Genomic DNA, 27,570 nt, shown 5'->3' with positions numbered 1-27,570 from the left:
AGTACAATGTGGTGGAGGCAAAGGTAGCTACCGCGCATGTAGCAACCTCCAAATTAGCCAAAATTCTCTGTTACACTTCCTAGAGGGATCCGAGTTTAGTATCCACAAAGAAAAAAATCTCTCTTGGAGGAAGGCAAATCTTTTTTTCTAGAAGCATGCCGAGGTGCGAAGGCAAGGGTAGCTACCAGGCATACACTTCCCTCTAAACTTGTCCAAACTTGTGGTGTCCGTACCCTGAAGGGCTTTGCAGCTGATACCCAGAGCTAAATGTTTCTCAGGCAGAATGCCAAACATTTGCAGAAGCTTCCCTGGAGGAGGCAATGGTAGCTAGCAGGCATGCAGCTACCTCCAAAGTAGGGCCAAAATTGGGAGGGTCTTAACGTGGAGGGGTGTTCAGCTGGTAGTGACAAGCAGTTCTGTATTTGGAGCTAGCCCAGAAGTTTTGCAAAACAAGATCAGCGAAGGGAAGTGAAGGTACCCAGGCAGCTACCTCCCTCAAAAACTGGCCAAAGCTGTCAGGTACCTACCCTGAAGCGATCTGAGTATGCATGGTTTACCTCCAAATGCATGGTTTACCAAAACTTAGCAGTGAACAAGAACTACAGTTTCAGCTTCATTTGAAAAAAATCAAAATTATCAGCAATATACTGGGGTGAGGAAGGTGGGGAAGAGTTATTTTTTAATCCATGATTTTACAAAGGCTTCTGCTGAACTCTATGCTTTGCAATTCATACGGAACAAATTATGTTCCAATACAAATTTGTGTAGCAAAACCAGGAATTTAGTACACAAATTGAGTTGGTATTTAATAAAATAAAATACTGTGACCTATAATATCTTTTTGGTTATTTGAATAAATTTGTTCTGCATTCTCTAAATCTTTTCTGATGTTGTATTTACTATATTACATCATTTTTAAAAAAGTAATAATGATTTTCAAAGCTGAGTTTATGTCAGTAGAGTAAAAACTACTTTTGGCAGGCTGTGCAAGGTAAATCTTAGTACAAATAATGTAACAAGGAAGAATACACACCAGCTAAATAATTGATGGTATGATTGTGAAACCTCTCGTGTTCCACAGGAGTAATCCTATAGTTTTAGAATGCTCTCTAGTAGAAGTAATAGAATTCAAGTAATCCTAAACTTTGTAATCTTGCCCTGAAGGATCATGTTTTCAGTATTACTTACTAGAAGCATGTACCGTGGGAAGATATTTGCGAAGTCTATGACAAGGTAACAGCTGAAGCTAAAAGGTCAACAAATTCCTCAGTTTAGTATGGATGATGCCTGCATTTGCAGACAGTGTAATTGTCTAGGAGTTTACAAAGGTTATGCAACTGTTCACTTTCAGGCTTGAAGGCTTGTATTTTTCTGAGCAGTTCCACATAAAAAAAAAATAAAAAAAATAAAAATATCTTGCAGATTAATAGAGTCAGCTTTTGAGATGCGGAGGATTTTAAGTCCTGATTTTTATTGCAATGTATTTTTCATCTTTGCTTCTTATGGTAATCATTTTTTGCACTAACATCACCACAGAGATCACCGTGTAGGAAAAACTTTGTTCCTGAAAGTCTGTTATGCATTTACTTATTAATAAAAAAACATAGAGATCTTGAATGACCGTGTTCACAGTAATAAAAGTTCAGTTTGTAGCAGTGTGAAGTTCTGCAGTAAAATTATTTTACTGTGTGACTTTCTTGATGGAAATAATGAAACACTTTTTAAGTACGTTGTAAAATTTTTCATCGAGGTAATGGTTGGCCCTGATTTTTTGCACTGAGTTTCATTGCTAACCTATTCCCTCAGTGATGTTCAGTGGAGCTAGGTGAATGTTTCATTGCAAGTAATTAAAGTCAGCTGATATTGTCATCCCACCAATCTCATAATTCTGAGAGACACTGTTAGTGTTCTTGTCTGTATTTGCAACTTATGTCGTGTCTGTTCTTTAATTGTCTGAAAGCAGTTTTATTTCTAATCCCCACAGTGTAGAATTAACCCTTATCCAGACAGAATTTATTGTAAGAAGAAAGAAAGTCCTGAATTCTTTCTGAAGCTTTGATAATTTTAGTTGTCTGATGACTAGTTTGTTCTCTGTTCAGTAGAAGATAAATGTTATCTGAGTGCATACATATAAGACTTAAAATCCATACTGGATCTGAAGTGTTTTCTGATTACAAATTTGACATACACTTTAAAAAATATGTTTCAGTAATTTTCAGAAATTTTCATAAATTTACAAAATCTTCTGACCATTTCTGACTGCACTTTCATTAACTGTTACAAGTAATGAGGATGAGTTCTTGCTAACACAGCTTAGCTTAAATATAATTGATATGCAGTATGTTCTGTACAATCCATCCAATTGACATTGACAGATTAACCTGAAAAACACAGTACTTGGAAGCATAATTTTATGCAAAGTGACAATTTATTTAAATGTAATTACACAAATATTATTTGTATTGTTTGTACAGAGATTTAAAATTAAAATTATAAAATTGTGACTGCAAGTTAAAAGAAACTTGCTGAAAGAACTGGTTCCATTAAAGATCCATGCCACAATACTTTCTGGTCTTTATGTTCTCTTGGTTTGTTCATTAATTGCTCAGAATCTCATGGCAGAAATTTGCTCCATTCCACATCCAAGTGCTTAGTTCTGATCCCCACTGTACACAATATGAGCTTCTGCATAACATAGCATCTGTTTGCAGTTTGTTGTGCCAAAGCCTCTTAAAAATGCATATTTAAGAGTATCAATACCTGATGACCTCACTGGAACTTAAAAATGTGTATTACATCATGTAATTGATCTATGATGTAAGAAAGATAAACCACCTTAGTGTAAGTTGTCTTATCTTAAGAGAAAAGAAAACCAGACATTGTGCATAAACAAATAAAAATAAATATCTGTCTGTGCAAAGGTTACGATCACATTAAAATGTGCCACAGTGATTCTGTATGACAGGAGAATGTGAAAGAATCAGGAGATAAGAGAAGCAGTCAAAAGAATCTCATGTAAATATGTAAATATTTAAGAACATTTCATGGTCCATAAAATGTCAAAAATGGTCTATGAGATGACCACAAACATCCAGGTCTTCACCTTTCATGCCAGTTCATTTATATTTCTAAAGAGAATCACCAGATTTAAAAAAAAAAAAAAAAAGTGGAAATAAAAGAAGTATTGGACTGTCAACCCTCAAGCTATTTTTTGTTGGTTAGATATGAAAACAGTTGTGTTTTTTTTTAAATATTTTTTTGCCTTAAAAGCTACTTATTCCTCCATTTGGAAAACATTGATGTATGTTTTTTGGAATATCATTAGATGAAAATTACGAAAACAGAATTGAATCCAGAAGATAATTATGCTATCTAACTTGATTATGGCTGAGACCTGTGCTTGTTTTTGTCTCATTTCTGAAGTTTACAAGAAAATCACAGTACCTGAAGGATTTGCAGAAACACTTCCCGAAAGGTTGACTGCATTGGAAAGGCCAACAGAGGTTGTTTTACATGTTTTAGATACACAATTTATTTTTAATTATTCCTTTTTTTTTTTTTTTTCCTCTATAGGGATGCCCTCTGATTCTTTATTAGTTTATTTGCTTTTATTGCTACTCATTCATTTCACATCTGGAGAAACAGAAGTGAAATTCAGTGGACAAACAGAATTTGTAGTTAATGAAACAAGTACAACCGTTATACGCCTTGTAATCGAGAGAACAGGGAAGCCTGCTAACGTCACAGCGATTGTGTCGGTAAGAAACCATGCCAGTTGTATCGTCACTGAATATTAATGTATTTTTGAAGCTTTGAATGTTGCTTATGCTTGTACCAAGACAACAAAAAGGAATGTGGTACTTCACTGGGACAGTGCTTCAATTTGAGGGAAGGAATTGTCCCGCTCTGCGCTGCACTGGTGCAGCCTCACCATGAGCACTGTGTACAGTTTTGGGTGATACAAAATACAAAGGACATGAACTATTAGAGAGCATTCAAAGGAGGGCAACAAAGATGGTGAAGGGTCTCGAGGGCAAGACGTACGAGGAGCAGCTGAGGTCCCTGGTTTTGTTGAGCCCAGAGCAGAGCAGGCCGAGGGCAGGCCTCATGGCGGCCTGCAGCTCCCTCACGAGGGGAGCGGAGGGGCAGGCGCTGAGCTCTGCTCTCTGGGGACAGCGACAGGACCCGAGGGGACGGCATGGAGCTGGGGTAGGGGAGGGTCAGGCTGGGTGTTAGGGAAAGGTTCTGCACCCAGAGGTGGTCGGGCACTGGGACAGGCTCCCCAGGGACGTGGTCACGGCACTGAGCCTGATGAAGTTCAACGTGTGTAGACAATGCTCTCAGACACATGGTGTAGTTTTTGGGTGGTCCTATGTGAAGCCAGGAGTTGGACTTGGTGATCCTCGTGGCCCCCTTCCAACTCAGGATATTCCGTGATTCTACGGTTTGGATAAGCCAAACCCATTTTCTGTAACTGAGCAAATTCCTTTTGTCAGTGTCAGTGGTGTCAAGAAAACGGTTTAAACATTTCCTGAAGGAGCCAGCTCAAGCTGCTCAGGAAAAAGTTTGATATCAATGCTAGCTGTGCATTCATAATGAAAATGCATCTACGTAATGACTTCTCCTTTTCAAGATTACTCTAGAACCTGCAGTTTAGGACCTCCTCCCATGGAGCCAGGCTGAGGCAGTTGGGGTTGTTCAGCCTGGAGAGAAGGCCCCGGGGAGACCTCACAGCGGCCTGCCAGTGCCTAAAGGGGGCTGCAGGAAAGCTGGCGAGGGACTCTGTGTCAGGGCGTGTAGGGACAGGACGAGGGGGAATGGCTTTAAACTGAAAGAGGGCAGGTTTAGGTTAAATGTTAGGAGGAAATCCTTCCCTCAGAGGGCGGTGAGGCCCAGGCCCAGGCTGCCCAGAGGAGCTGCGGCTGCCCCATCCCTGGCAGTGCCCAAGGCCAGGCTGGATGGGGCTGGGGGCAGCCTGGGCTGCTGGGACGGGTCCCTGCCCATGGCAGGGGAGTTGGTTTTAAGGTCCCTTCCAACCCAAACTATTCTGTTATTCCATGATTTTACGATTTTAATAGCTACTCCAGTTTTTGAGTCAGTTCTTTGAGAAGTCAGAGTTACTATTTTTACATCATTGATTTTATCTTTTAGCTGTTAATAACCATGATTTCAATTGTACTCCATTTAAATGATTAAACCCTTTAGAGTGTGTTAAACTATATGTGCATGGAGTAAGATGCTATTGGGTGTGAGTAAGGACAACACAGCAGTGTAGCAGAGATGTGCTGCTTATGATTCTTTTCAGTGGGTAGGCAAAATAAACTGTGTATCTACACTGTGATACAGTTTATTCTCCTGTATCTGAATATGAAAAATACATACCTTAAAAATCACAATGAATAGAAATTGATCTGTAGGGATTTCAGAGTTTATTAATGTCTAAGGAGGAAACCTTGAGAAAATGTGATTTTAGTTTGAAAGTAGTGTTATATGTTGCCATAACAAACAGAGTAACTTAGTTTCTGTATTAGACCTGATCTCTTTTAGAAAAATAAAAGTAAAAATCCATTTTCATAAAAGTCTTTTGGTAGGTCTAGTGTTGGCTCAGATACTTTAAAAATACAGTTACCAAAATGTCCAGTGAGAGGTTACAGACACAAAAATATCGACTATAATTTGTTTTCTCTTCACTGAAATTCTAATTTCATTATTCTCAAAAAAAGAATAGCTTTTTTCACAGTGGTCTGTTCAAACTATCAGTGCCTATAAGGGTGGTAGTTTAAGGTGTAGCAGCCATGGGGATGTTTTTGAAATGACTTACTGAATGCATTGGAGAATTTGAGAGTTCATCAGGTCACAGTCAAGAAAATCTTGCAAAAACAGGTAAGATGAAGAGGACTATGCCATTTAGTCTCAGCTTCAAACTGTAAAATTAGCCTACAGATTTTGCCAATCTTGACACCACTGGCTCTGTACTCTGTCCTATAAGCACCTTACTTAATATTTGATTTGGTGCAATTTTCTTTTGTTGAATGATGTGAAAGCAGAGCTTTACATTTTAAAATTCAGCTTGCCCAGCTTTGGCAATCTAAACATTAATTTAGGTTAAACTCCTAAGCTCCTTCTAGTTCCTAGAGTGAGAGAGGAAAGCAGAAGACAGTTGCATCTTAACGTAAGTTTAATTCAGGTGAGTTAATACATGGTGTGCAGCTCTGTGCTCAGAACAATCTTTTAATTAAAAACTGGTCCTATGGTACATTAAGCAAAAGACAACCAGTTTTAAGGAAGGACATCATAAGTGGTTCTGAATAAAGTGTTGTTATTTCTGGTTACTTAGCATGGATACAAGGGGCTATTATTTGTACTTTCTGTCTAGAAATAAATTGTATAACGGCAGGGTAAACAGTGGGAGGAATCATGTGCATAGAAAAGTGCATGAAATCCATATAATTAGTCCAGAATAATATTAAAGAAGATTGTAGGGGAAGAAGAAAATGTCATTCACTTGTGTATTTATTGTAGCTTTATGGAGAAGATACAGGAGACTTTTTTGACACATATGCAGCTGCATTTATACCTGATACAGAAACAAACCGAACAGTGTATATATCTGTCTGTGATGACGATCTTCCGGAGGCTGATGAGACATTCACATTTTACTTGACATTACCAGTAAGTCTAAGTTTTTCAATTTATCCGTTTGCCCAGAAAATGCTATGTAATCTGACAGAAATGAATGGTATTCTGTAGAACTCTGTGCAGTCATGCTTGTGGGTCTGAGTCTTAATAGGTAAGAACTAAAATTTGGAGACTAGCCAGGATGGTTCTTATTGCTCCTTTTAAGAAAGTTTTGTTGTTCCTGTGGGTGTCTATGTGACATTGCTGTGCAGTATAGACATAGTCTGAAACTTCAGCAAACGCTGCATTCAGTTGTTGGTATTTGAAGGTGTTGTGCTGGAGTGCCAAGGAATTAGACTGTGAAGGGTCAGCCTTTCCTGTTTTCCTACACACTGCACCTACAAGAAAGGGTGGAAGTAGCAAAAAAAGCAGGATGATTTCCAGTCCTGCAGAGGGTAAACAAGACTTCCCTTTGAACAACCAAACATTTTTAAAAAACATATTGATAAATCTGTGCATATGGTTCTATCTCACGTGAGTCATTCTATGAGGAGCCTGCATTCCTTTTTTTTTTTTTTCTTTCTTTTTTTTTTTTTTAAGGTAGCAGTTCATGACTAAGCTTGAAATCAGTTCTGTAAAGAAAAATTTTATGCTTTTAATACATTTTGGGAAATGTTGGCAGTGAATGTAGAAGTCTATATTTTTCCTTCTTCTTTTGACATGTAAATGTAGTAGCTCATTTTTACAACACTGTAAATAATAAGTTTCCTTTAGTTGATAACTCACTTCACATAATAGCTTCAAAGTTTCAGTTTTATACAAGTGTTAGGAAAAAAAAGAATAATTTTTGAGTTCTTGGCAGACCTACATGCTTCAAACCTAGTTCCCTATTCCTAGTAGATTGCCAAACTGTAAGTAATCATTCGAAAGGTTTGTTTCATTCACTTTGCTGTTGACCATATAGAATATACTTCCTAAATGAGGAAGAATTATTTTGGTGCATTCTGTTGCTTTAAATAATTTTTACTGTAATATTTAATAAAAAGATGTACAATTTTCAGAGAATAATATTTAAAACAGTAAAATCAAGATGCTTTTATTTTTGCCTATATTTACCATATTTAATATCTTATTTTTTGTTAATTTTAGAAACCGTCTGCAAAGATAAAGCTTGGCTCACCCAAGTCTGTCACTGTAACAGTCTTATCAAATGACAATGCCTTTGGAATAATTTCTTTTAACATGGTATGGCTTTTTATATGGTATATATGAAAATTTTATAAAGCATAAAGGTGAAATTTTCAAAGATGCTGGTTAGTTATTCAACTGAATCCCTCGAAAACTGATTCTGAGTTACATCTTTTAAACCGTCTCTAGAGGTAATTCATACATATGTATGTAATTCATGCATATATACAGCTTTAATACTACTGTATGCTTTTAGGTATTGAGAAATAGCCTGAGAGCCTCGCACTTGGATGGATATCAATGTTGCTCATCTTAAAGATAAAACTTACTTAAAGTTGTTCAGTATCACTGTCCCTCATCTATAAGTCAAGATCTAAATATAGTAGGGAAGAAACTGAGGAATAATACCCTAGGAAAGTTAAAGGTAAAAATGTGATTTGAAAATCTTGAGAATATATACATTTTACCATCAGTAGTGAGCCTTATTATACTTGACTGACAAGCTGAGGGAACATTGTCATAATATATGCATTTTATAACACCCTCTGGGATAAGATGCTGTTGTTACTCCAGCAGATGATATTTGCAATAATACAGAGGTTGTATTAGTAGAACGAGTAGCTATGCCGTATTGACAGCATTCTGACAATATAATTTTGTATAGGACTTCTCTGAAAAAACATAAGAACATAAGAAAATGTTAGAGCCACAGTACTAAGCCAAGCTGCTTCTGGGATTTGTGGATATCTTCAAAATCTGTTACCTACAATAGCCTAAAAAAGTGACCAGTGACCTAAATGATTGTCCTGAGTACATTTATAGCTAGCTATCTAATAAACGACTTCATGATGGTGAAAACCTATTTTTAATGGGTGTAGGAGCTCCTAAAAATACCAGTGATGATATGTCAGTGCTTTGTGTATGTTGACTATGTTCATTTACAGAAACAAACAAACAACAACAACAACAAAAACACACAAATTGCATTACGTGATACATTTTTATCTGAAATCTTTTAAGGTTTTCATTAGCTGAACTAATTGGTTGCTAGGAAATGTATGCCATCAGTGGACTGGTTTGCGGATTGGATTAACTTGTCTGTGGGAGTTTGATATTTCTATGGTAACAGTTTCTTCATTCTGCTGTGATATTTGATCTGTGTCTGATTGTCTGTTCCTTTTCTTCCTCATTAGTCTGCCTTAATCACAGTGAATGAGCCCAGGGGCAGAAATGAATTTGTGCCGCTCACTCTAATTAGAGAGAGGGGAACCTATGGGACGGTCGTCATAACTTTTGAGGTGAGTTTATCCAAAAGACTTCATACAGTAGTCTGTTGGATTAAACTGAGAGGCTGTAATCATAATTTATTGAAGTGTTTGCAAAAGGGGAAGAAGGACAAAATACCTACATCTACATTAGGTAGATCTGTTTCATAAAAGGGATTCATATTAACCGTCATATAGAAAATACTGTAATTATCTGACTGTTTAATTGACTGTTTAACGTTAAGAGGTACTAGAGAAAACCGAGTATATTCTGTCATTTAGAAAGGTACGTGAGGCAACATCAGTATGTATTACTAGAAAATAATGCATATTAAGTATGTAAGAAGTGTCTTATCTAAGTTTTTTTAATTTTTTTAAAAAATATTTATTTTACATACAAATATTCAAGTGAGTCTTTAATGATTATCCCAACTTTGAACTGTGAGTGCTCAGGATTTGGTGAATTTCTGTATCTATAATCATCTGTATCTTGATCTCTATCTTGAATCCCCTGCAAAGGAAGCTTTTGAAATAATTAATCATGTTGAATACTTATCCTGTTATTTACATATGTGATTTGAATGTGATACAATTACTGACTTCATTGCTTTCTTTTTCTTATCTAGCTCAGACTCTATTATTTACTTTAAAATTATATATAAAATCTTTCATATAGATATTTCTGTACTAGTTGCCTGGTCCTATAGGGTAAGGCTTTAATCTAGACCTCAAAGCTTTAGTCTAGACCTGTCAAAACCAGAAAAGCTTTGCACTGGATTTTATTAATACTAAATATAGCATGAATAGTTAAAGTACTGAATATGATTCTCTGTGCAATTTTTTGCAAATATGTTTGTTTTAAGGTACAGTAAATCTTACTCTCTGGACAATTACTTAGGTCTGTCTCACATCATTATATATGTATGTTGAAAAATAATTTACAAAATGTTCTAAAACCAAAAAATCCCATATGACCTTTAAGAGGCTTTGTAGTATTTTGAGTTTGACTGTTAAATTTAGTATCTTTAATATCACAAGTTAAGATAGAAGGGACACAAAACCAGTAAGTACTATTACTTTGTCTTGGAATTTATTATGAAATACTATTGATTCAAACTGAATTTGCATGAATATCCTTTCTGTAATATGAAAGAGTCAGTTATGCATCAGAATATACTAAAGAGTCCCCATAGGCCTATATGGAAGTAGTTTTCTTCCTCTTATTCTGGAAATACGGGATTTCTTCAGAGTGGTTGTTCTGACTTACACTGTCTGCCAGAAAAGAGCAGATTTTCACAACTGAATGTTCATGTAAGTTGTAAGTTGGAGATGGCTGAACAGATAGTCATTTGTTATGCAAGTCACACTGCATATTGGTTATTGTACTTGCACTGGATTTGTATTCCTGCTTTATAGACTTCTCATCAGACAAATCAATTCTTTGCAGATAAAAGATGGTCCAAACCCAGCTGAAGAAGACCTAAGTCCAGCTAAGGGAAATATTACATTCACACCTGGGAGATCAAAGCTGATTTATAATTTAACAGTGCTTGATGATCAGGTAGGAACAAGCTGACTTCATCTTAGGCTTTGATACGTAGAAGGTTAACTGAAGTTCTGGAAAGACTTAGAGTAATAAGTTACAAAAAGGCTTGGCTTAAATAAGGTTAAAAGCAGTTCTATTTGATGAAGTGATGTTAAATTTTGGCTCTCTGGTCTATTATTTTTACTCTTTCCAAGCTCCCTCTTTAATTCTCATCAGTGAATAGTTTTAGTTTATGTGCATATCCTGGCTGAGCAGACATGTTATCTTTGTCACTAAAGAAAGAATATTACACATTGAAGATTCACAGGGAAAAGGCAGATTCAAAAATATTTTTTGTCGTTGTTTGTTTGTGGTTTTTTTTTTTCAAATATGTTTCAGGGTAGAAACATATTTGAAAAAATCCTAAAAATAGATGAGATTCCTGAAACAAACATGCAGTCTTGTGGAAAGCATGCATACTAGGTGATAATTAACATTTTTCTGTTTTCAGATTGGCCAATTGAAAAAAAAAAACAACACACACACAAAAAAACCAAAACAAAACAAAAAAAAAACACAACATAACTCATAGGTTGTGAGGCTTTCTTTTTATCTCAGAGTAAACAAAACATTCTTCTAATTTGCAACTTGTGATTTTCCTTTTTTCTTACCTGCACTTTTCTTTTGTGTTTTTCTTTTCCTTTATAATAAGCTTAAGAGGGAAAACTGAGACATCAAAATAAGTATATATGATACAAAACAACTTAGTAAGAAATTCATAAGAAAACAATAATGGTGAAAGGTGTGTGTCTCAGAAGTGAGCACAGAACTGTAAAGCAGCTTGTTTCCTTTTTACTCTTAGTTATAAAAAATGTCCTTCCACATTTCTACTGATACTCTAGTGTTAAGAGGCTGTGCCAACCTGGGGTGCTGAAGTGTAGAAACATCTCTTTCCAATTCAATGTAATATTTCAGTGACTTACACACAGAAATAAATTATTAGGGTCTTTTCTCTTGGGAGGATGTGATTTTATTTATTTTTATTCTGAGAAATGCTCTCAAACTTCTGTTTCTAAAAGTTTGATCTGTATTTGGTGTGTCTAGTCAACGTCTTTCCACTCTTTGAAAGTCTTTCACAAGTGTATGTGAAAGATGAATTTTGCACAAAAACCTTTATTGATGATGATGATGATAGAGTTCACAAGAATCCAGTAACACTACTGTCAGAACTTAATTTGAGCTTTTAGGATCTGAGTTAGGGAAACCAATGAAACAAGTATTTTTCTGAATTGTGCAGCCTTACAGAAGGTAGGGGACTGCAGTTCTGATTTCCACAGCTCTGCATTTATAGTACTTTTCCTGTGCAGGTTTCCTTTTTAAGTATAATTGCAACTTTAAGAGAAAATTAAAGAGGCAAGGCAGCACTGGAAATCATTTATACTATTATATTCGAAGTTTGACTCATGTATTTATTGGTCAATCATGATGTAATTGAAAGCTCCACAATGCCTTATTTATGTAGGATACTAAGATTTTATCTGCAACTAAAATGGCATGTACGTTCTGACTGTCAAATGCGTATTTTTGTACTGCAAGACAGTATATGAACTAGTGAACTAAAACAAGCGTAAGTTAACATCAATTTTAATAAGATAAAATAGGAAATAGTAGTGTAGGAGAGAGGTGACAGAGAGCTTGCAAATCTCACGCTGGAAAAAAAAACAAACAACCTGCATCAGTCAATAATATTATGCAAGTTTAAGTGCCACAAGTCAAACAAGGGACAAAATTGGCCTCAGCTACAAAGACAGCGGCGTGCATACCCTTTGTGCCCTGAAACAGGATCTAAGGGTGGCCAATTAACAAATGTGTAAAAAGAGAAGAAATATTGGACCACAAGGAATTCTGAACTTTTTTTGCTCAGTAAACAGAACTACATGGAAAGGATTCATCAGCCCTATAACAAAGCAATGCCATTAGTAACACATAAGCAATTTTGTTGTGGAATTTATCTCAGAAGCAAATAATACTGTTTTTTCTGAGAGTCCACAACAAGAATGAGATGTGAGGATCTTATGTAATATTTAAATATTTCCTTCTAATCTCTCTGTATTAATAAAATAATGATATTTTCCAGTTAAACAGACTTAGCCTATCAGGACTGGGGAATAAAATGTAATAATATAAAGTAAAAAATATTAAATTCTGCAATTCAAGGCTTATAAACCCTTCTTTTTTGTCTGCTGCATCAGTTATTAGAGACTAAAGAGCTAAAACTAAAGTGCAGTTCTAAACAAACCACATGTAGAAATGCCAAAGTCTAATTAATAGATAAGCATCAGCAAGCACATTCTCAGAGCTGTGACTGAAGCTGTGCTGGGAATGTGAGTCTGTCTGAAAGTAGGAACTGTTCTTTTTCCCGTTGAATAGGAACAAAAGGGCCAAGGTAGGTTGTGTTCATATGTTGTTCCTCTGTTCTTTCAGGCATGCATAGATGTAAAATGGTGTTAACATCAGCAAATAAAGATGTCAGACTAAATAACTGTCAGGAACACTTGTGTCCAAGCAGAGCAACTTCCACAAGTTGAGTTTGGATCTCCTCACACTCTCTAGTTGGAAAGATAGAGCTTCATCTGATTCTTGCCTAGTTTTTGTTTGCCCTTTTTTTTTTTTTGTCTTTTCCCACTTTTTCATATTTCCATAGCATAGAAGTATGTCTTAGAAAATGGAAACATTCAATTTTGAGAAGGGATTTTCAAAGTTGCAAGCGAGTTTCTTTTTGCCTGTTTATTTTAATGTGAAAAGGGTTGTAATGTTTATATTATTTCCCTTTATTGCTAAATATACATAACATATTTCTAAGTAAGTGTTCTGCATGTATTTGAAATGGGACTTACACCCTGTTGCTACTATTATTTTTCCAGATACCTGAAAATGATGAATTGTTTGTTGTTCATCTCAGGAGTGTGGAGGGAGGGGCTGAAATCAACACCACAAGGAATTCTGTTCAGATTAATATTAAGAAAAATGACAGCCCTGTGCGATTTGCTCAGAGCACTTACATGGTGCCTGAGGAAGTCGAAATGCTCACAATTCAAGTGATTCGTGGTAAGGATGACAGTGGAAAATTAATTGGACCTGATGAATGTGAAGTCTCCGTCAGTTACACCATCATAACTGGGAATTCAACAGCACATGCGCAGCTCAATTTAGACTTCCTAGATCTTCAGCCAAATACAACTATTGTCTTCACACCTCTAGTTCATGAAGTATATATGAAATTCAAGATCCTTGATGATGCCATACCAGAAATTGCTGAGACCTTCCAAATTATGCTCCTTAAGGACACGTTACAGGGAGATGCTGTTTTGGTTAATCCATCTGTTGTTCACGTCACCATCCAACCAAATGATAAACCCTATGGAGTGCTTTCAATCAACAGTATCCTGTTTACTCAAACTGTTATCATTGATGAAGACCAAATTTCAAGGTACTACAGATCTTCAAACAGTATCTCGTCATGTTAAGGGATTTGTTTGGCACTGTAAAGCATCCTTAGGATTTCACTGACAGTAATTATAAAATCAGTAGTGAAAAATTAATATAGAAATCACCTACTGTGTAATTATTATAAACGATATAGAATTTTCAAGGGAGAAAATGTCTAATTATGCAGAAGTATTTTAATATTTATGAACTATATATGAGAACTGTAAATATTTAATGACATTATCAAAATACTGAAAAACCCTTAATCTAAAAGATGGATCAGTGAAGTTGTGATGCGGCCACACACCCATTCATACAAGTGGAAAATATATTTCAGGCTTCCTTTCCCAGTAAATCTTTGTCTATACTGTATTTAAAGTCAGTCTCTGGTTAAAAAATGGTGGTGAGTGTCTTCTGTGAAGTACTGAATACCCATAGACTTCCAAAAAAGTTAAATACATGTAATTTTACAGATAAATTAAAAACAAATCTCCACACAAATCTTTACAAGCAGAACTAATATCTATACAATATTGCCAGTTTTAGTAAAAATGTCCACTGCTAGCTAGTGATGGTGGTTCATCCCCAGAGAAAGAGGTAATGTATCAACCTATGATTTTATGAACAATTTCTAGTATGTAGAGCCCAGCACTTCAATATTCACTTTTTTTTTTTTCTTTCTTATACACAGATACAGGAAACGTGACATTTCCATAATCACAAATATTGATAAATTATATTTCAGTGCATAGGCAAATAGTTGAGTCACTTTATTTTAAATAAAATCATTATTTAAACACTCATGCCTGACAATTGTATTTTGATATAGTCCATAAAACAGTGTAGAAATTTAGTTGAGAAAAAGTTTTCTGAAATTTAACATCTTTCCTGAGAAAAAATATAAACATGCCAACTTTCCTCTTCTCAGTATCTTTCTTACTGTAAACAAAATAAATTTTAACTAATGTCTTTAGATATATTACTCATGTCTTTATGTATATTATCTCATGAATAAGCAACCTGAGAAAAGTCTACTTCTGTGGTATGATTTCACAAATTTTAAGTCCTGACTCAAATGTCAGTAGCAGCAGTTAATATCGATTCCACTGAAGTCAGTATAAATCTTCCAGGGAACAGATAGCTAAGTAAACCGATATTAATTATAATTGCATGTTACAGATTTTTATTTTCATTCAAAACCACAGGTTTGAAGGGATCACGATCGTAAGAAATGGTGGAACACATGGAAATGTTTCTGTGACCTGGGTCATAACTCGAAATAGCAGTGATCTGTCACCTGTGACTGCAGACCTTGTTCCAGAGACCGGGGAGATACGTTTTGATCAAGGACAGATGCTGGTCACACTTTCACTGACCATTATTGATGATAACATACCAGAAGAAGCAGAGCCCTATCTTCTGAAGCTCTTAGCTCATACAATACAGGGAGGCGCAGAAGTCAGCGAACCATCTGAGGTAAGTTTGATTTCAGAACTTGTTTTGAGGAGGTGATAGATAATAATTAGGGAGTAGGATTAGGATTAGGATCCACCAGTTTTGGTGGACTGGCTAAATTGAAGTAGTTGTGCTTGAGTTTAAGTGAAGCAAGCTGATGTATTCTCAGTATAAAGAGCCACATCCAAAGTCTTTGGCTTAACATATTTTATAAGGCCAGACCTATTTAATGCAGTAGCATTTAGCTTAGAATATTCCCATCATAAATATCATTGCATAACTGCTATCTTGATTGGTTGCTTGCTAAGAGAAGGTTGAGCATTTATTTTCACTTGCTTTTTTGCTGTAGGTACTGGAATGTTTTACACAGAGTAACAGCTTCAAGAGGATGGCTTAGTGATTAAGACTAACCTCTGAACTTTTAAATAAGGGGTAATTAGCATTACTGACAATTCTGTGACTCAGGTCCCTACTTTGCTTTTTGAACATATGATTGGAATGAATTTGGTGAATTAAATGATTTTTTCACAGTCTGAAATATATTCAAATTATTCACTTTGGCTGCTGAACCAAAAATCAGTTATTCAAAGCTCATTCTGACATAGATGAGGCATAGCAGGAAAGTTGCTGCTATCAGTGGTGTGCTGCTTGTGCACAAGCAACACTTTGGGGCTGTCAATCTGATTTCTTTCTTGAGTGCCAATTCACTAACGATAAAAATGTATGATGACAGTCAGGACATACTTTCATGAAAACGTGAAAACTGTGGTGTATATTAATTGTAGCATTGAGTAAGTGATGCTGTTTTCTGTTTTGCAGCTTTTGTTTTACATTCAGGACAGCGATGATGTTTATGGCGTAATAAAGTTTTATCCTTTGGAGAATCAGAAGATTGAAAGTAATCCAACAGGACGCTTTTTATCCTTGAGTTTTGTAAGGGAGAAAGGAACAGTTGGAAATGTGCAGTTAGTTTATACTGCACTGTATATTCCAGCTGGAGCTCTGGATCCTGAGAGAGCAAAAGATGGCATTCTAAATATGTCTAGAAACAGCATCCTCCTGTTTCCAGAAGGAAAAACACATCATACTTTGAGTATACCAATAAGAAAAGATGCATTTCTTCAAAATGGTGCTCATTTCCTCATACAGGTATCTCAGCTGTTTTGTTTTTGTTTTTGTTTTTTAGCTTATTTAATATGAGGAATATGATTCAATAATTGATCCTTCCCCTTGACTGTAATTTAAATGACCATTCCTGTAAAAAAAAAAAAGTGCTTAGCTCTGAAGCAAAGATTTTCTTATTTAAAAAGACATCTTTCATAACTATGCTATAAAGTTTTCTATCCCTAATCATTAGTAATTAAACAAATTTTAAAACTAAAGAGGATTCAGGTACTAATCATGGAATTTATCAAAATGAGATCAGCGTTGTCTGTTGCTTGCCCCTTGAAGCATGTTTCTGCTTGGCCTCTGACTTGGAACGTGAAAAAAATAAGGTTCTTAAAATTAAATTACTGAAGCAGGAAAAATTTCAGAAATGACATGCAAGTAAATGTATCTTGGGCTTGATACAGGTCCTTCTCCAGCAGGTCATCCCCCAGCCTGTACTGATACTTGCGGTTGTTCCTTCCCAAATGCAGGACTCTACACTTGCTCTTGTTAAACCTCATCTGGTTTCTTCCTGCCCAACTCTCCAGCCTGACCAGGTCCCTTCCAACCCCTACAATTCTGTGATACTGTGATCTTTGCTCTTCCAGCTGAACTATTCTAAATTAAAAAGGGTCAAATATACATTATATATTATATGTATATTATATTGCATTTATATATAAATTTGTTAGGAGAACTTACTTTTTTTTTTCCCTGTATAGTTTTCTTCACTTTTTTCTTTCCTTTTTTTTTTCTATCTCAATTTGTAAAAGATAACTTTTATCATCGTTGAAGGTGTTGATGTTATATCCATGAATTTCAAATTTGCCAGGTTTTATATTTTCCTTATAGTCTACCAAAGACGTTGTAATCACTTCTAAGACCTTTGAAAGATTTCCTCCCTCCACATCCTTCTCCCTACATTCTCTTACAGGAGGAATAATGAGAACAAAAAGTTTTGCCAGAATTATATTGTTTATCTAATATGCAATTTTATTTATTTATTTATTTATGGCATTCACAGTTAGATTAGGAATTGCCTTCTGAAATACTAGAACACGTTAGTATGTTTTATGATTGCAAGAGGTTTGAGAGATCCACAAAATTCTTAAATGTCTAATTCCATGTATTCAATGTTTTTTTTTTTTTTTTTTTTTTTTGTCCTTTGACTGTAGTCAAGACACACATCTGATAAATATTTCAGAATGTTCAGTCATTCCAAGCACTTTGCCTGGATTTTCAAACTGTAGATTCCAATCTGTTTTTTTTTTTTTCTGTACTTTCTCCATGAACTATAAATAAAATCTTTGTTTGAAGAAATTAAATCAGAGGAGCTTTCCAGCTCAAATAATTAATTTAGAAACTCATAGAGAAGGAAAACACCACTATTTATCACTGTGACAATCCTTCTGCATCGTGAATAAATGATAATCTCAGTGAACATGTTTAGAATGAGTTGTACTTAGGCAAAATAAAGAATTGACTCAGGAATCAGCAGAGAAGCAAATGAAACTGTAGGATGAATAAAGGTACAGGAGATAATGTTAATGTGAGATATATTCCTTAGTGACACCTTCAATTAAATAACGTGCTGTAATCAGAGATGCGGTTTTTGGTATAGCTAGGAAGATTAACTCTGAAAATTAAGCTCATAAACTAATTGTTATTGTTCAAATAACTATATATTTTTTTCTCTTTGTACTGGTTTCCTTTAAAAGGTACTAAAGGAAACATTGCAGAAAGAGTAAAATCTCTGTTCTTTATTGATTATTACTTTATTCCAAAGGTACCATACAGGATCCAAATACAGCATACACTTTAAATAGAGCAAATTGTTTTGGCTGTGTAGTATTTCAGAAAGTTTACTGAGCTAATAACCGCACAGTGGTGCACTTTCATCCTGTTAATTGCAGAATCGGGGCCTATGCTAGGAGAAAGCTCAGAAAAGAGGAGAAACAAACAGTGCCATCATCTGTTCTTCAGACTTTTGATAACAAGTTGGAATGGTTGAGAATCAGTTACTAAATACAGTATTTGTAAAACATTTCCATCTATCATCAGATAAATGTTCATGCATATTTCTGGGTGTTACTCAAGCAGTTGTGGAACAAAATATGATACAGCCCACATATTTATAGAGTTTGGTTTCAAGAACTGTAAGACTTTAAAAATCATCTTTTGAAATGGTGAACCATGATTACTATATGAATTTAAGAAAGGCCACTATTTTATCCCCAAAAAATAAAGCTTTACTCTATGATAACACCTGATAACTCCAAGAAAAAATGTCAGTGGGAGTTTATGCCCCAGTGAAATGTTCACAGAAATATATGCAAATCTGTTATGGAAACATTTATTGTAATGATGCATGTAGACAGAATCACATGGAATAAATAATATTTAAAGGAAATAATTAAACAGGCAAGTTCTGCTTTCCTTGGTGTGTCACTACTGGTGCTGGGCTTAGCGAGTGATGCTTCCCTTTTAAAGAAAAGGATGAAAAAAAATCTATTTCCTCTTAGTATCTATAATCTATCAGAAATGCAGTGACAAGTAAAATACAGTTTTGAAATACTGTACTGAATTTAAATTCTTAATGTGGCTCTGGTAGTTCTTAGATAGAGAATTCCTTAAAATTTTGTGGAGAGGAAAGAAAAGTGGATTATTATTTGGCTGTTTGATCAAGGGCTGTAAATTATTATGACTTCAGTGATTTCCCTAGATTTTTATCAATGCAAGACACAAAAAATGATGTTAGACAATTGCCTATGCTGCTCATCAATGACTGTTGTTAATAGCTCTAGTAATGTATCAGCTGATCTGGAACAGAGTCTCTCTCTCTGGCTTGATCTGTGTTTAATTACATACACTAACATGATTTGTCTGGGAGGTGTACCATTCTGCTGACAGCTCAACAATATCCACTTAATTTCTTTGACATGTCTACTTACAAATTTTTATAACAGCAGTGCTATCAGTAGGAAGAATTTGCTCTGGAGATGTATACTTCCTTTATATGAAAATTACTCTGAAATGTCAGAACTGTTCTGACTTGGTGCTGAGGCTTCTTATTTCTCACTTTTCTTTTACTTTTTCCTACAGCTGGAAGGAGTTGAACTGGTGAATAGAATTCCTCTAGTCCCATCTGTGAGTCCTAGATTAGGCGAAATTCGAAATATTTCTTTGAGGATTACTCCAGATATTGCAAATGGAGAAATAGGCTTTATTAGCAATCTACCGATTATTCTTTCTGAACCAGAAGATTCCCCTGCTACGCTGGTAAGTAAGCCTTTTTATATTGTCTTTTGCTATGGAAAACTTATTTGGAGAAGGTGGAGTTTGCTGTATTCAGTGTAGCATTTGACAATTAATGTGAGGAAAAGCCTTCCTGTAAGTTCTGTCTTATCCTAAATATTCTCTTCTTTAAAAAAAAAAAAAAAATGCTCTGAAATAATCTGTTACTGATTTCCAGAGAACTGAGATTGGTCTTTGCTTTCTGTGTAAGTATCTAAAACCAGTTAGCCCTTGATGCTCACACAGAGCAAAAGATACTGCAGTTAGTCTCTCTCACCAATTGCGAGCATAGTCATGTAAAGTAGGACTGAGACAAATCCTGAATAAGATAGATCATTTCCCATTCTCAAATTAGAACTGGCCAAACTTTTGTTTTTATTATTATTTATTCAAATAGTAATTTGCAAGGGAGTAATCGGTTTTGCATCTACTTTTGCAAGTCACAACAAATTAATGTGTTTCACAGGTTTCCATTGCATTGCATCGAGATGGGACTGATGGTCAAGCAACTGTGTTCTGGAGTTTGAAACCCTCTGGTCCCAATCAAAAGGCGGTAACACAGGATGATATAAGTCCTTTTAACGGCTCCGTGGTTTTCTTATCTGGACAAAGTGATACCACAATTAACATCACCATTAAAGCTGATGATGTACCTGAAATGAACGAAACTGTGTTATTAACTTTGGACAGGTATTGTACCCTATTCTCTATTCATATGTATCAGCTGCAGTACTCGATTTATGCATAACAGATTAGCACAGTGTTAATTACATGGTATTGCTTGCATTGTGTTGATATGTGTCTGAAGAAATAGTGGGCCCTTGTTTCAGACTGTGTATGGGTTCTTTGAGTGGAGATCAATGTAAGAAACCATTTTGCATTTATTATCTAATGACTTAACTGTTTATATTTTCATGAAAATTCTGTATGCTATTTAGAAAGTTCTTTCAGTTTTGATCTTTTTTATAGCTCTTGGTTTTAACACTTTTTTTTTTTCGGAAAAATAATATTTAGTAAGATAATGGGAAAAACTAAAGTGAGAACTAAAAAGCAATGCAGAACTTTTTCTGTCAGAAAAAACATTTATAACTTGGGTGTCACTGTAGAATTAGACTTGCAGTTTATTTGTTTGATCTGCATGTTCAATATTCCTTGATAATTAGATACTTCTGTCAGCTCATAGCCCCCAGAATATCCCAGTGTGACTATTACTGCAGTCTTCTGCTAATGAGAATGCAGTGGGGTTTCTGAAGCACAGTGTTCTGGTCTCCCTTCTCATCTAGTGGAGGATTTTAGGATAACAGGCTGTAAGGGCCCTCAGGTGATACTATTATCTGCATGTGAACACTGTTCAGAAAACTTAAATTAGTTTATAATCAGGAGTCTTTTCCCTCTTTGAGTTACTAACAAGAGTGTCTTGGCTATATCGTCTGTCCTGCTTCCCACAGCTCAGTTACATAAGTAAATACAGAAATACCACCACACGTGCTCTTGTATTACCTCCTATTTGTCTAAGGTACATTTTCCACTTTTACTGAAAACATACTACAGTGGTCTGCCAGCACCAGCTTCCACACTGAACATCTACTACTTACATAGTCCTTACCTTATGCAGAAGAAGTATTTTTATTCTGTACAGGAAGCGTAGGCTAGCTCTTAGATATCCACAACAGATATCCACAGTGATTCCACATTAGCAAACAATAGGCAAGAAGCTCCTCACGCTGTTGTTGATCACTAGAAGATCCCATTTCAGAAAACATGGTTTTCGAACATCTTTATGGCACACAGGGAAGATGTTATTCCTTTGCGGGATTGGCTTGCTTGATTAAAAGGTGGCTGGTTAATGCATGTAGTTCAGAACTAGTTATTTTATTCTACCTTGGCTACTCATTACATTAAAAAGGCAATCCTTTTCAGAATAAAAACAGAGACTATTGCAAGCAGTTCTCCGCTTTCTTTCTGTGGGAGAAACTGGTTTGTCTCAAGGAATTTTTTTAGAGTCTCTGGCACAAAGGGGGAAACTAGGATTAGAAATGATGGTTCAAGTTTTGAGTGTAAGGTGGCCAAGAATGCAGAGTGGTATTGAGGTAAACAAGTAAGTAGATAGAAGTAAGCAGCATGAAAGGGTAACTTTTTTGATTCACGTGTGTGAAAGTACAGTTTTCTGCCATTTATCCTGAGTTACAACTGTAGGCTATACCTTGAAAATGGTGGCTGCAACAGGGATTGAACTGGCAGCTGAACAAATACAACCAGTGTTCTGCTTTTGCTGTGTATGGTGCAAGCCGTAGGCTCTGTTGATCATGAAGTGGATGGTGAAAAGTGTGCCAACAGTAAGCAGCTTTCCCACACTTGGCAGGGTCAGAGAGTGAACCGAGGAACAGGTGGTCTGTCCTGGAAAAAGAAGTAAGCAAGGAGGAGATAGAATCTGAACTTTTCTCTAGACCTTGGTAGCATCCCTCACTTCAACTAATTAGCAGAAGCCAAGAATGAAATGACTGCAGAGATCATCCTTTCAGTACTAGACATGACTCTTCAAATTAGGGTTGAAGGATACTGGCAGGGTTACGTGTACGCCCGTGCTATTGCTTTCAGCCTGGTTGGTATTTTGTGGACAAATAGAAGATTTCAGTTTCCGAGGCTGGCAGCCAGCACCTCACAGCAGTAGTGAATGAGCATGAAAACAAAGATGCACTGTGCTGTAGATGTGCTTGTACTGTTCCGTAAATTGTAGCATAAGTCAGCGAGAAAAGAAAGCATGTAAGAACTTTAATGAAACTACAGACATAGACATATGTTCATAAGCATTCAATGTATTGCAATTATTAATAGCACGGGTAAAATAATCAAAATAATTAGTTCTAACAAGGATGTATTATTTACGGCTTAGTGGTATTGTCAAGGCAGTTCAATTTTAAATAAGCTTTAAGTGCATCCATAACTATATTTTTTCCAAGCCATTAAAAACAATGTTATCCTTTCTTGCTTTATGCTCTCTATACTTAGACCACAGATATTAAAACTAGCTCTGAATTTTGTCCACAAACTGGAGGAAAATGTATAACATGAAAAATATGATTCCAAAGAACACAGATGAGTAATGATGAGTAATGAAGGAGCAAGAGAGTCTTGTATCTGCTGAAGCTTCTTTATATTTTCTTTTTTTAGGAGCAGATTCAGGTTGAATGCCTGCCCTATCTGAATAGGCCTGAATTGAGACCAAGCATAAATAAAACCAGATGTCTGTAGTGAAATCTATGTGAGAAAGGAAAGACCTTGGTCTTCTTGATGAATGTAGGTGGAACAGGCCATGGAAATTGTGTGTGTGCTTTGTGAGAGCATATATGCATACTAGGGCTGTTCATTTTACCTGGTAAGCACAAACAGAAATCAGTTTTTTTTAAATCTGATTGCTGTTTTTTCCTTCTACACAACGTAATCTCTCACTGGCAGTTATCAGCCCCCCAGTTAAGGTGCAGACAGCTATCAGTTTGGCACCTGGCACAACCAGAGGGCCAGAACCTGCAGGGTATGTGGGCTGGGGACGTGGCCTGTGTTTGTGCTCATGAGTGAGTGGTGGTGAGACTGAGAACTTGGAGACTTTGGGATCTGGGGATAAATCACTTTTATTTTGTGGAAGTGATAATCAACAAACAGACAACTGTTTAGGCAGTCCTTATGCTCCAGCATTTTTTGAGTCTTAACTCATGGAAGTTAGGATGCCAGAACAGATCCATATGCATATGTTACGACATAAATCTCATTTACTATATATAATAAACTGAAGCAACGTTATTTGAAGATTTTTATTGTTCTAGTGATTTCTGTGATGGGATACAGATTTCCATAGGCTGACATTCTGTCATCAGTTTATGTGGAAAATGATTAGACCTATGAGTTATGAAGTAATTTTTTGAAAATTACAAATGTAAAATACAGACTTGACTATTTCACTGTGAAATATCTGGCAGTTTTTAAACATTTTTGGGTTTTAGAGGTTGCTACATGTCAAAAAGTTAGAAAAGCATAGGAGGGCCATTTAAATCACTGTGTAGTGTTGATGGACAGGGCTTAAGGGTTTATGTGTTGTGGGTTACTCACTGCCATACTGCTTAATGGAGCTAGGATTTTCTCCTTACTTGGTAATTCCCTTTGGTTAGTGTCTGTTTCAAAACCATATCTATCTTACTTATGTAAATTTTCATAGAATCACAGAATAGCTTGGGTTGGAAGGGACCTTAAAGATCATCAGTTTCCAACCCCAGTGCCATGGGCAAGGATGCCACCCATTAGATCAGGTCGGCCCACAGCCTAGTCCAACCTGGCCTTGAAAACCTCCAGGGATGCCTCAAGGGTTTGATCAGACTGCGTTTTAACGGGGAAAAAGTCATTTGAAAATAGTAGAATGTTGAAATGAGTGCGCTGGACACCTACTGCTTGTTTTCATTACTTCTCAAAATAACAACATATCTCTCCTGCTATGACTCAGAAAAATTAAAATAGCCTCAAAAATCAAATAAATGATGGATTAAACCTGGAGAGAAGGTGTTTCCTCTGATGAGAGGCACTATGGAAAGTCTAATGTGGCAAATCCTACTTTAATGCAGTTCTTTAGAGCTAGAGCCTGCCTCTAATTAAATCAGTAGATAATCCTGAAAAAATTGAAGAGGGGGTGAACACTGAATGCAAGCAAATTGAGTAATGTTCCACAAGCAATTTCACTTCCCCCTTTTTGAGATACCCTGATAGAAAAGAAAGTCTTTTAGAGAAGTGTGGTTTAATAATGACAGCCATGTAGATTCACAGTGGAAATTAAGTTTCTCATGTGTCTTTCAGAACACTCAGGTTCTGCAGAAATTCCAGATTTTGTCAAAAGTTATTAACTTCAAAGCTATTTTTCATTTATTTATTTAATTATTTTGTGGTTCTAGTTAGTTCTTAACATTGAAATTCTCATGGTACCTTAAACTTAGTCAAAACTCTAATTTCTCCTATTTTCTTGTACTGCATGTTTAAAAAAGTGTAAGAAACATTTTGAAGCTCCTGTCAGTTGTCCTAATTCATCTGTAGTTCTTGCTACATAATAATTATGATTTTTTTTACTGAAAGAATTTCCCTAATGATCAGTCATTTCACATTAGTCTTGTTGTATAAGAAATGCTTTACACACTTTGAGGTTGTATTTCTTTTGGCAGCATCATAAGCATTGCCAGGGTTTACTGTCTGTGACGATATGAAACTTCATGTCCATACATAGCCATTTTACAGGAAAAAATAAGCTGAGGATAAAAACAGGGAAGTGGCTTTCCCAGTGATTGGTATCACCTTATTCCTGGTCAAGAGTTCTTTTCACTAGCTGGAGGAGCTGCTGGCCACGGTTAAGCCACCATGTCAAAGCAGCTGTTTTAACTTTTATTGCTGCTTCTGAATAGCCCTCTTTGTCCTGTTTCCATACTGCTGTCAGAGGAACACCTAAAGAGCTGGTTTCACATACCACGAGGAGTGAAACGGGACTGAACTGGACCCGTGTAGTGTCAGGCAGTCTGGGAGCATCTCCTCCGTGGTGTAAGGGTGGTATATGAACGCCCCTCTGTTCTTCGAGGTTGGAAGTGCACGTGGCAGGGGATGGGGCTGGTGTCCTGGCAGCTCTCTGGTGGCACGGACCCTGTGTCCAGCCCCGTAGCTCCTCCGGGTCGATCTGAGCTGGCTGCTGGAAGTATTATGCAGCTATTTGCTGAACGCTTCACCTTGCCTGGTTTAGCCCTGTATGGACTTAGGTTTAGCACATGAAGAGTACACTGAACCGAAAAGCAAGCATTTGGATTAAAAGGATAAAAGTTTGCAGGATGTGAGTATGATAATTGCATTACAATGTAATTGTTCAAAACAATAGAATTGGGATTTTTTTTTTTTTATTATTCCTAGAAAAAAGTAAACCTGTGAGAATACTTTACAACAAACATTTTGGATTTAAATTTAAAATGTACTTTCCTAATTTATCTTTGTTCTCTTAATTCTTCTTTTTTTTTTCAATACTATTTTTTAAAAATTTCTTGTTAGGGATATGCATTCTATGTTATGAAAAGTTACATGTATATGCCTTAGAGTATAGATATAAAGAATACTACTGAGTGCACCATTCTTCGAATCACAGAATGGCTCAGGTTGGAAGGGACCTTAAAGATCATCCACTTCCAACCCCTCTGCCATGGGCAGGGATGGCACCTACTAGATCAGGTTGGCCACAGCCTCATCCAACCTGGTCTTGAATACCTCCAGGGATGGGGCAGCCACAGCTTCGTTCATTCATTGTTTGCTTAACAGCATCTTGGAGCTGGAAACCTAAACCTAGCTGCTTCTATTAAGTTTCTGCATAGGATGTTTTATGACTTTTTGGAGAAGTAACTAACATTACTGTGCCAGGGCAGTGATAGCGGTCTGACCACTCATGATATCAGCCAGAGAAAAAAAATGACCAGATAATAAATAAATAAACAAACAAACAAACAAATAAGTAAATAAATAAAAGGATCCAGGTGTTCAAGATGGGGTTTGTATGGAGAAACCACCTGAACAATGTTCTTTTTTACCAGTTGATGGACTGAATTTTACTGGTTGCTTCCTGACCTGAAAGCTGTCTAGGTTTAATACATATCAAAAGCTCACTTGATATAGTGATTCATTTTTATTTTCTGTTGTAAATTATTTTACTAACAGCTTAGCGCTATAATTAAATTTTAGCATTACCAACTCTGGAATCTTCTCCTTGATCTTTTCATTGTGTTAATATTTTGCTGTTTTTTGAATGCTTTTGCATGTTTCTGAGGGAAGGGAGAATGTCTCAATATATACCTAGCTTCAGTGAATATCAATAACAAATTTCAATTAATTCAGACTTCCTATTCGAAAGAACGTCTGTGAATGTATTTACTTCTCAGAATTTAGAGTGAACTCTTGTCTGTATTGAATTCCAAATTTAAATTATTTTTGAGATTAGTGGAGCCCAATTATCACCTTACAAACACTGTTTTAATCTGTTTTTGGTGCTTTGATAGACGATACAGTTTTTGTATTTAATGTATTTTTGATTAAGAAAGCCAAAATACATGATTACTATTGCAGAATAATGCTGCCCTTTTGACTGACTTCATGTGGCAGTTTTGTTATAAATGCTTGGTTGAAACTTGATTTAATTTTTTAACCTTTTGATTAGCAAATACCTTTTCCTTTCCCCTTTTTCTTTTCTTTTTTTTGTCCCTTTATTTCCTTGTCCCCTCTTTTTCCCCTTTTTCTCCTTCTGCTTCTCTTTCTTATATTTGTATTTATGTTATACATGTATATATACTACTTTGGTAATCTGATTAACTAAAAAATTGTTGTAAATGAGGTTTGCTGTGATTTTGTGCCTAATTACTTTTCCTTGTGTACCCATCAGTACTCTTTCTGTGCTTATCTGTTTTTATCATTACTTTGTCAGACTGATGAAACACCATATCACAGAGGCACGTAGATGTATTTCCCTAATAAAGGGTTATAATCGTGGATGGCTGCTGCAGTTGTGATCACGCAGTCAGTAATCAAGCT

At 35.9% G+C, this 27,570-nt stretch overlaps 1 protein-coding gene across 1 annotated transcript in view; it reads left to right on the top strand.

Annotated features, from left to right (window-relative positions):
- Nucleotides 1-3,560: 3,560 nt before the first annotated feature.
- The window catches only part of LOC125180597 (adhesion G-protein coupled receptor V1), a 248,473-nt gene continuing 224,463 nt past the window's right edge, over nt 3,561-27,570 (top strand). The window contains 10 exon segments of the mRNA XM_066985287.1: nt 3,561-3,758; nt 6,523-6,672; nt 7,768-7,863; nt 9,000-9,104; nt 10,519-10,632; nt 13,521-14,086; nt 15,291-15,561; nt 16,360-16,689; nt 19,792-19,968; nt 20,450-20,673. Coding sequence (XP_066841388.1) covers nt 3,576-3,758; nt 6,523-6,672; nt 7,768-7,863; nt 9,000-9,104; nt 10,519-10,632; nt 13,521-14,086; nt 15,291-15,561; nt 16,360-16,689; nt 19,792-19,968; nt 20,450-20,673 — 2,216 coding nt within the window. The 5' untranslated portion in view covers nt 3,561-3,575.

This window comes from Anser cygnoides, chromosome 31, assembly GCF_040182565.1.
Source record: "Anser cygnoides isolate HZ-2024a breed goose chromosome 31, Taihu_goose_T2T_genome, whole genome shotgun sequence".
In the NCBI taxonomy this organism is placed as follows: domain Eukaryota; kingdom Metazoa; phylum Chordata; class Aves; order Anseriformes; family Anatidae; genus Anser; species Anser cygnoides.
This window is presented reverse-complemented; position numbering and strand designations above follow the sequence as displayed.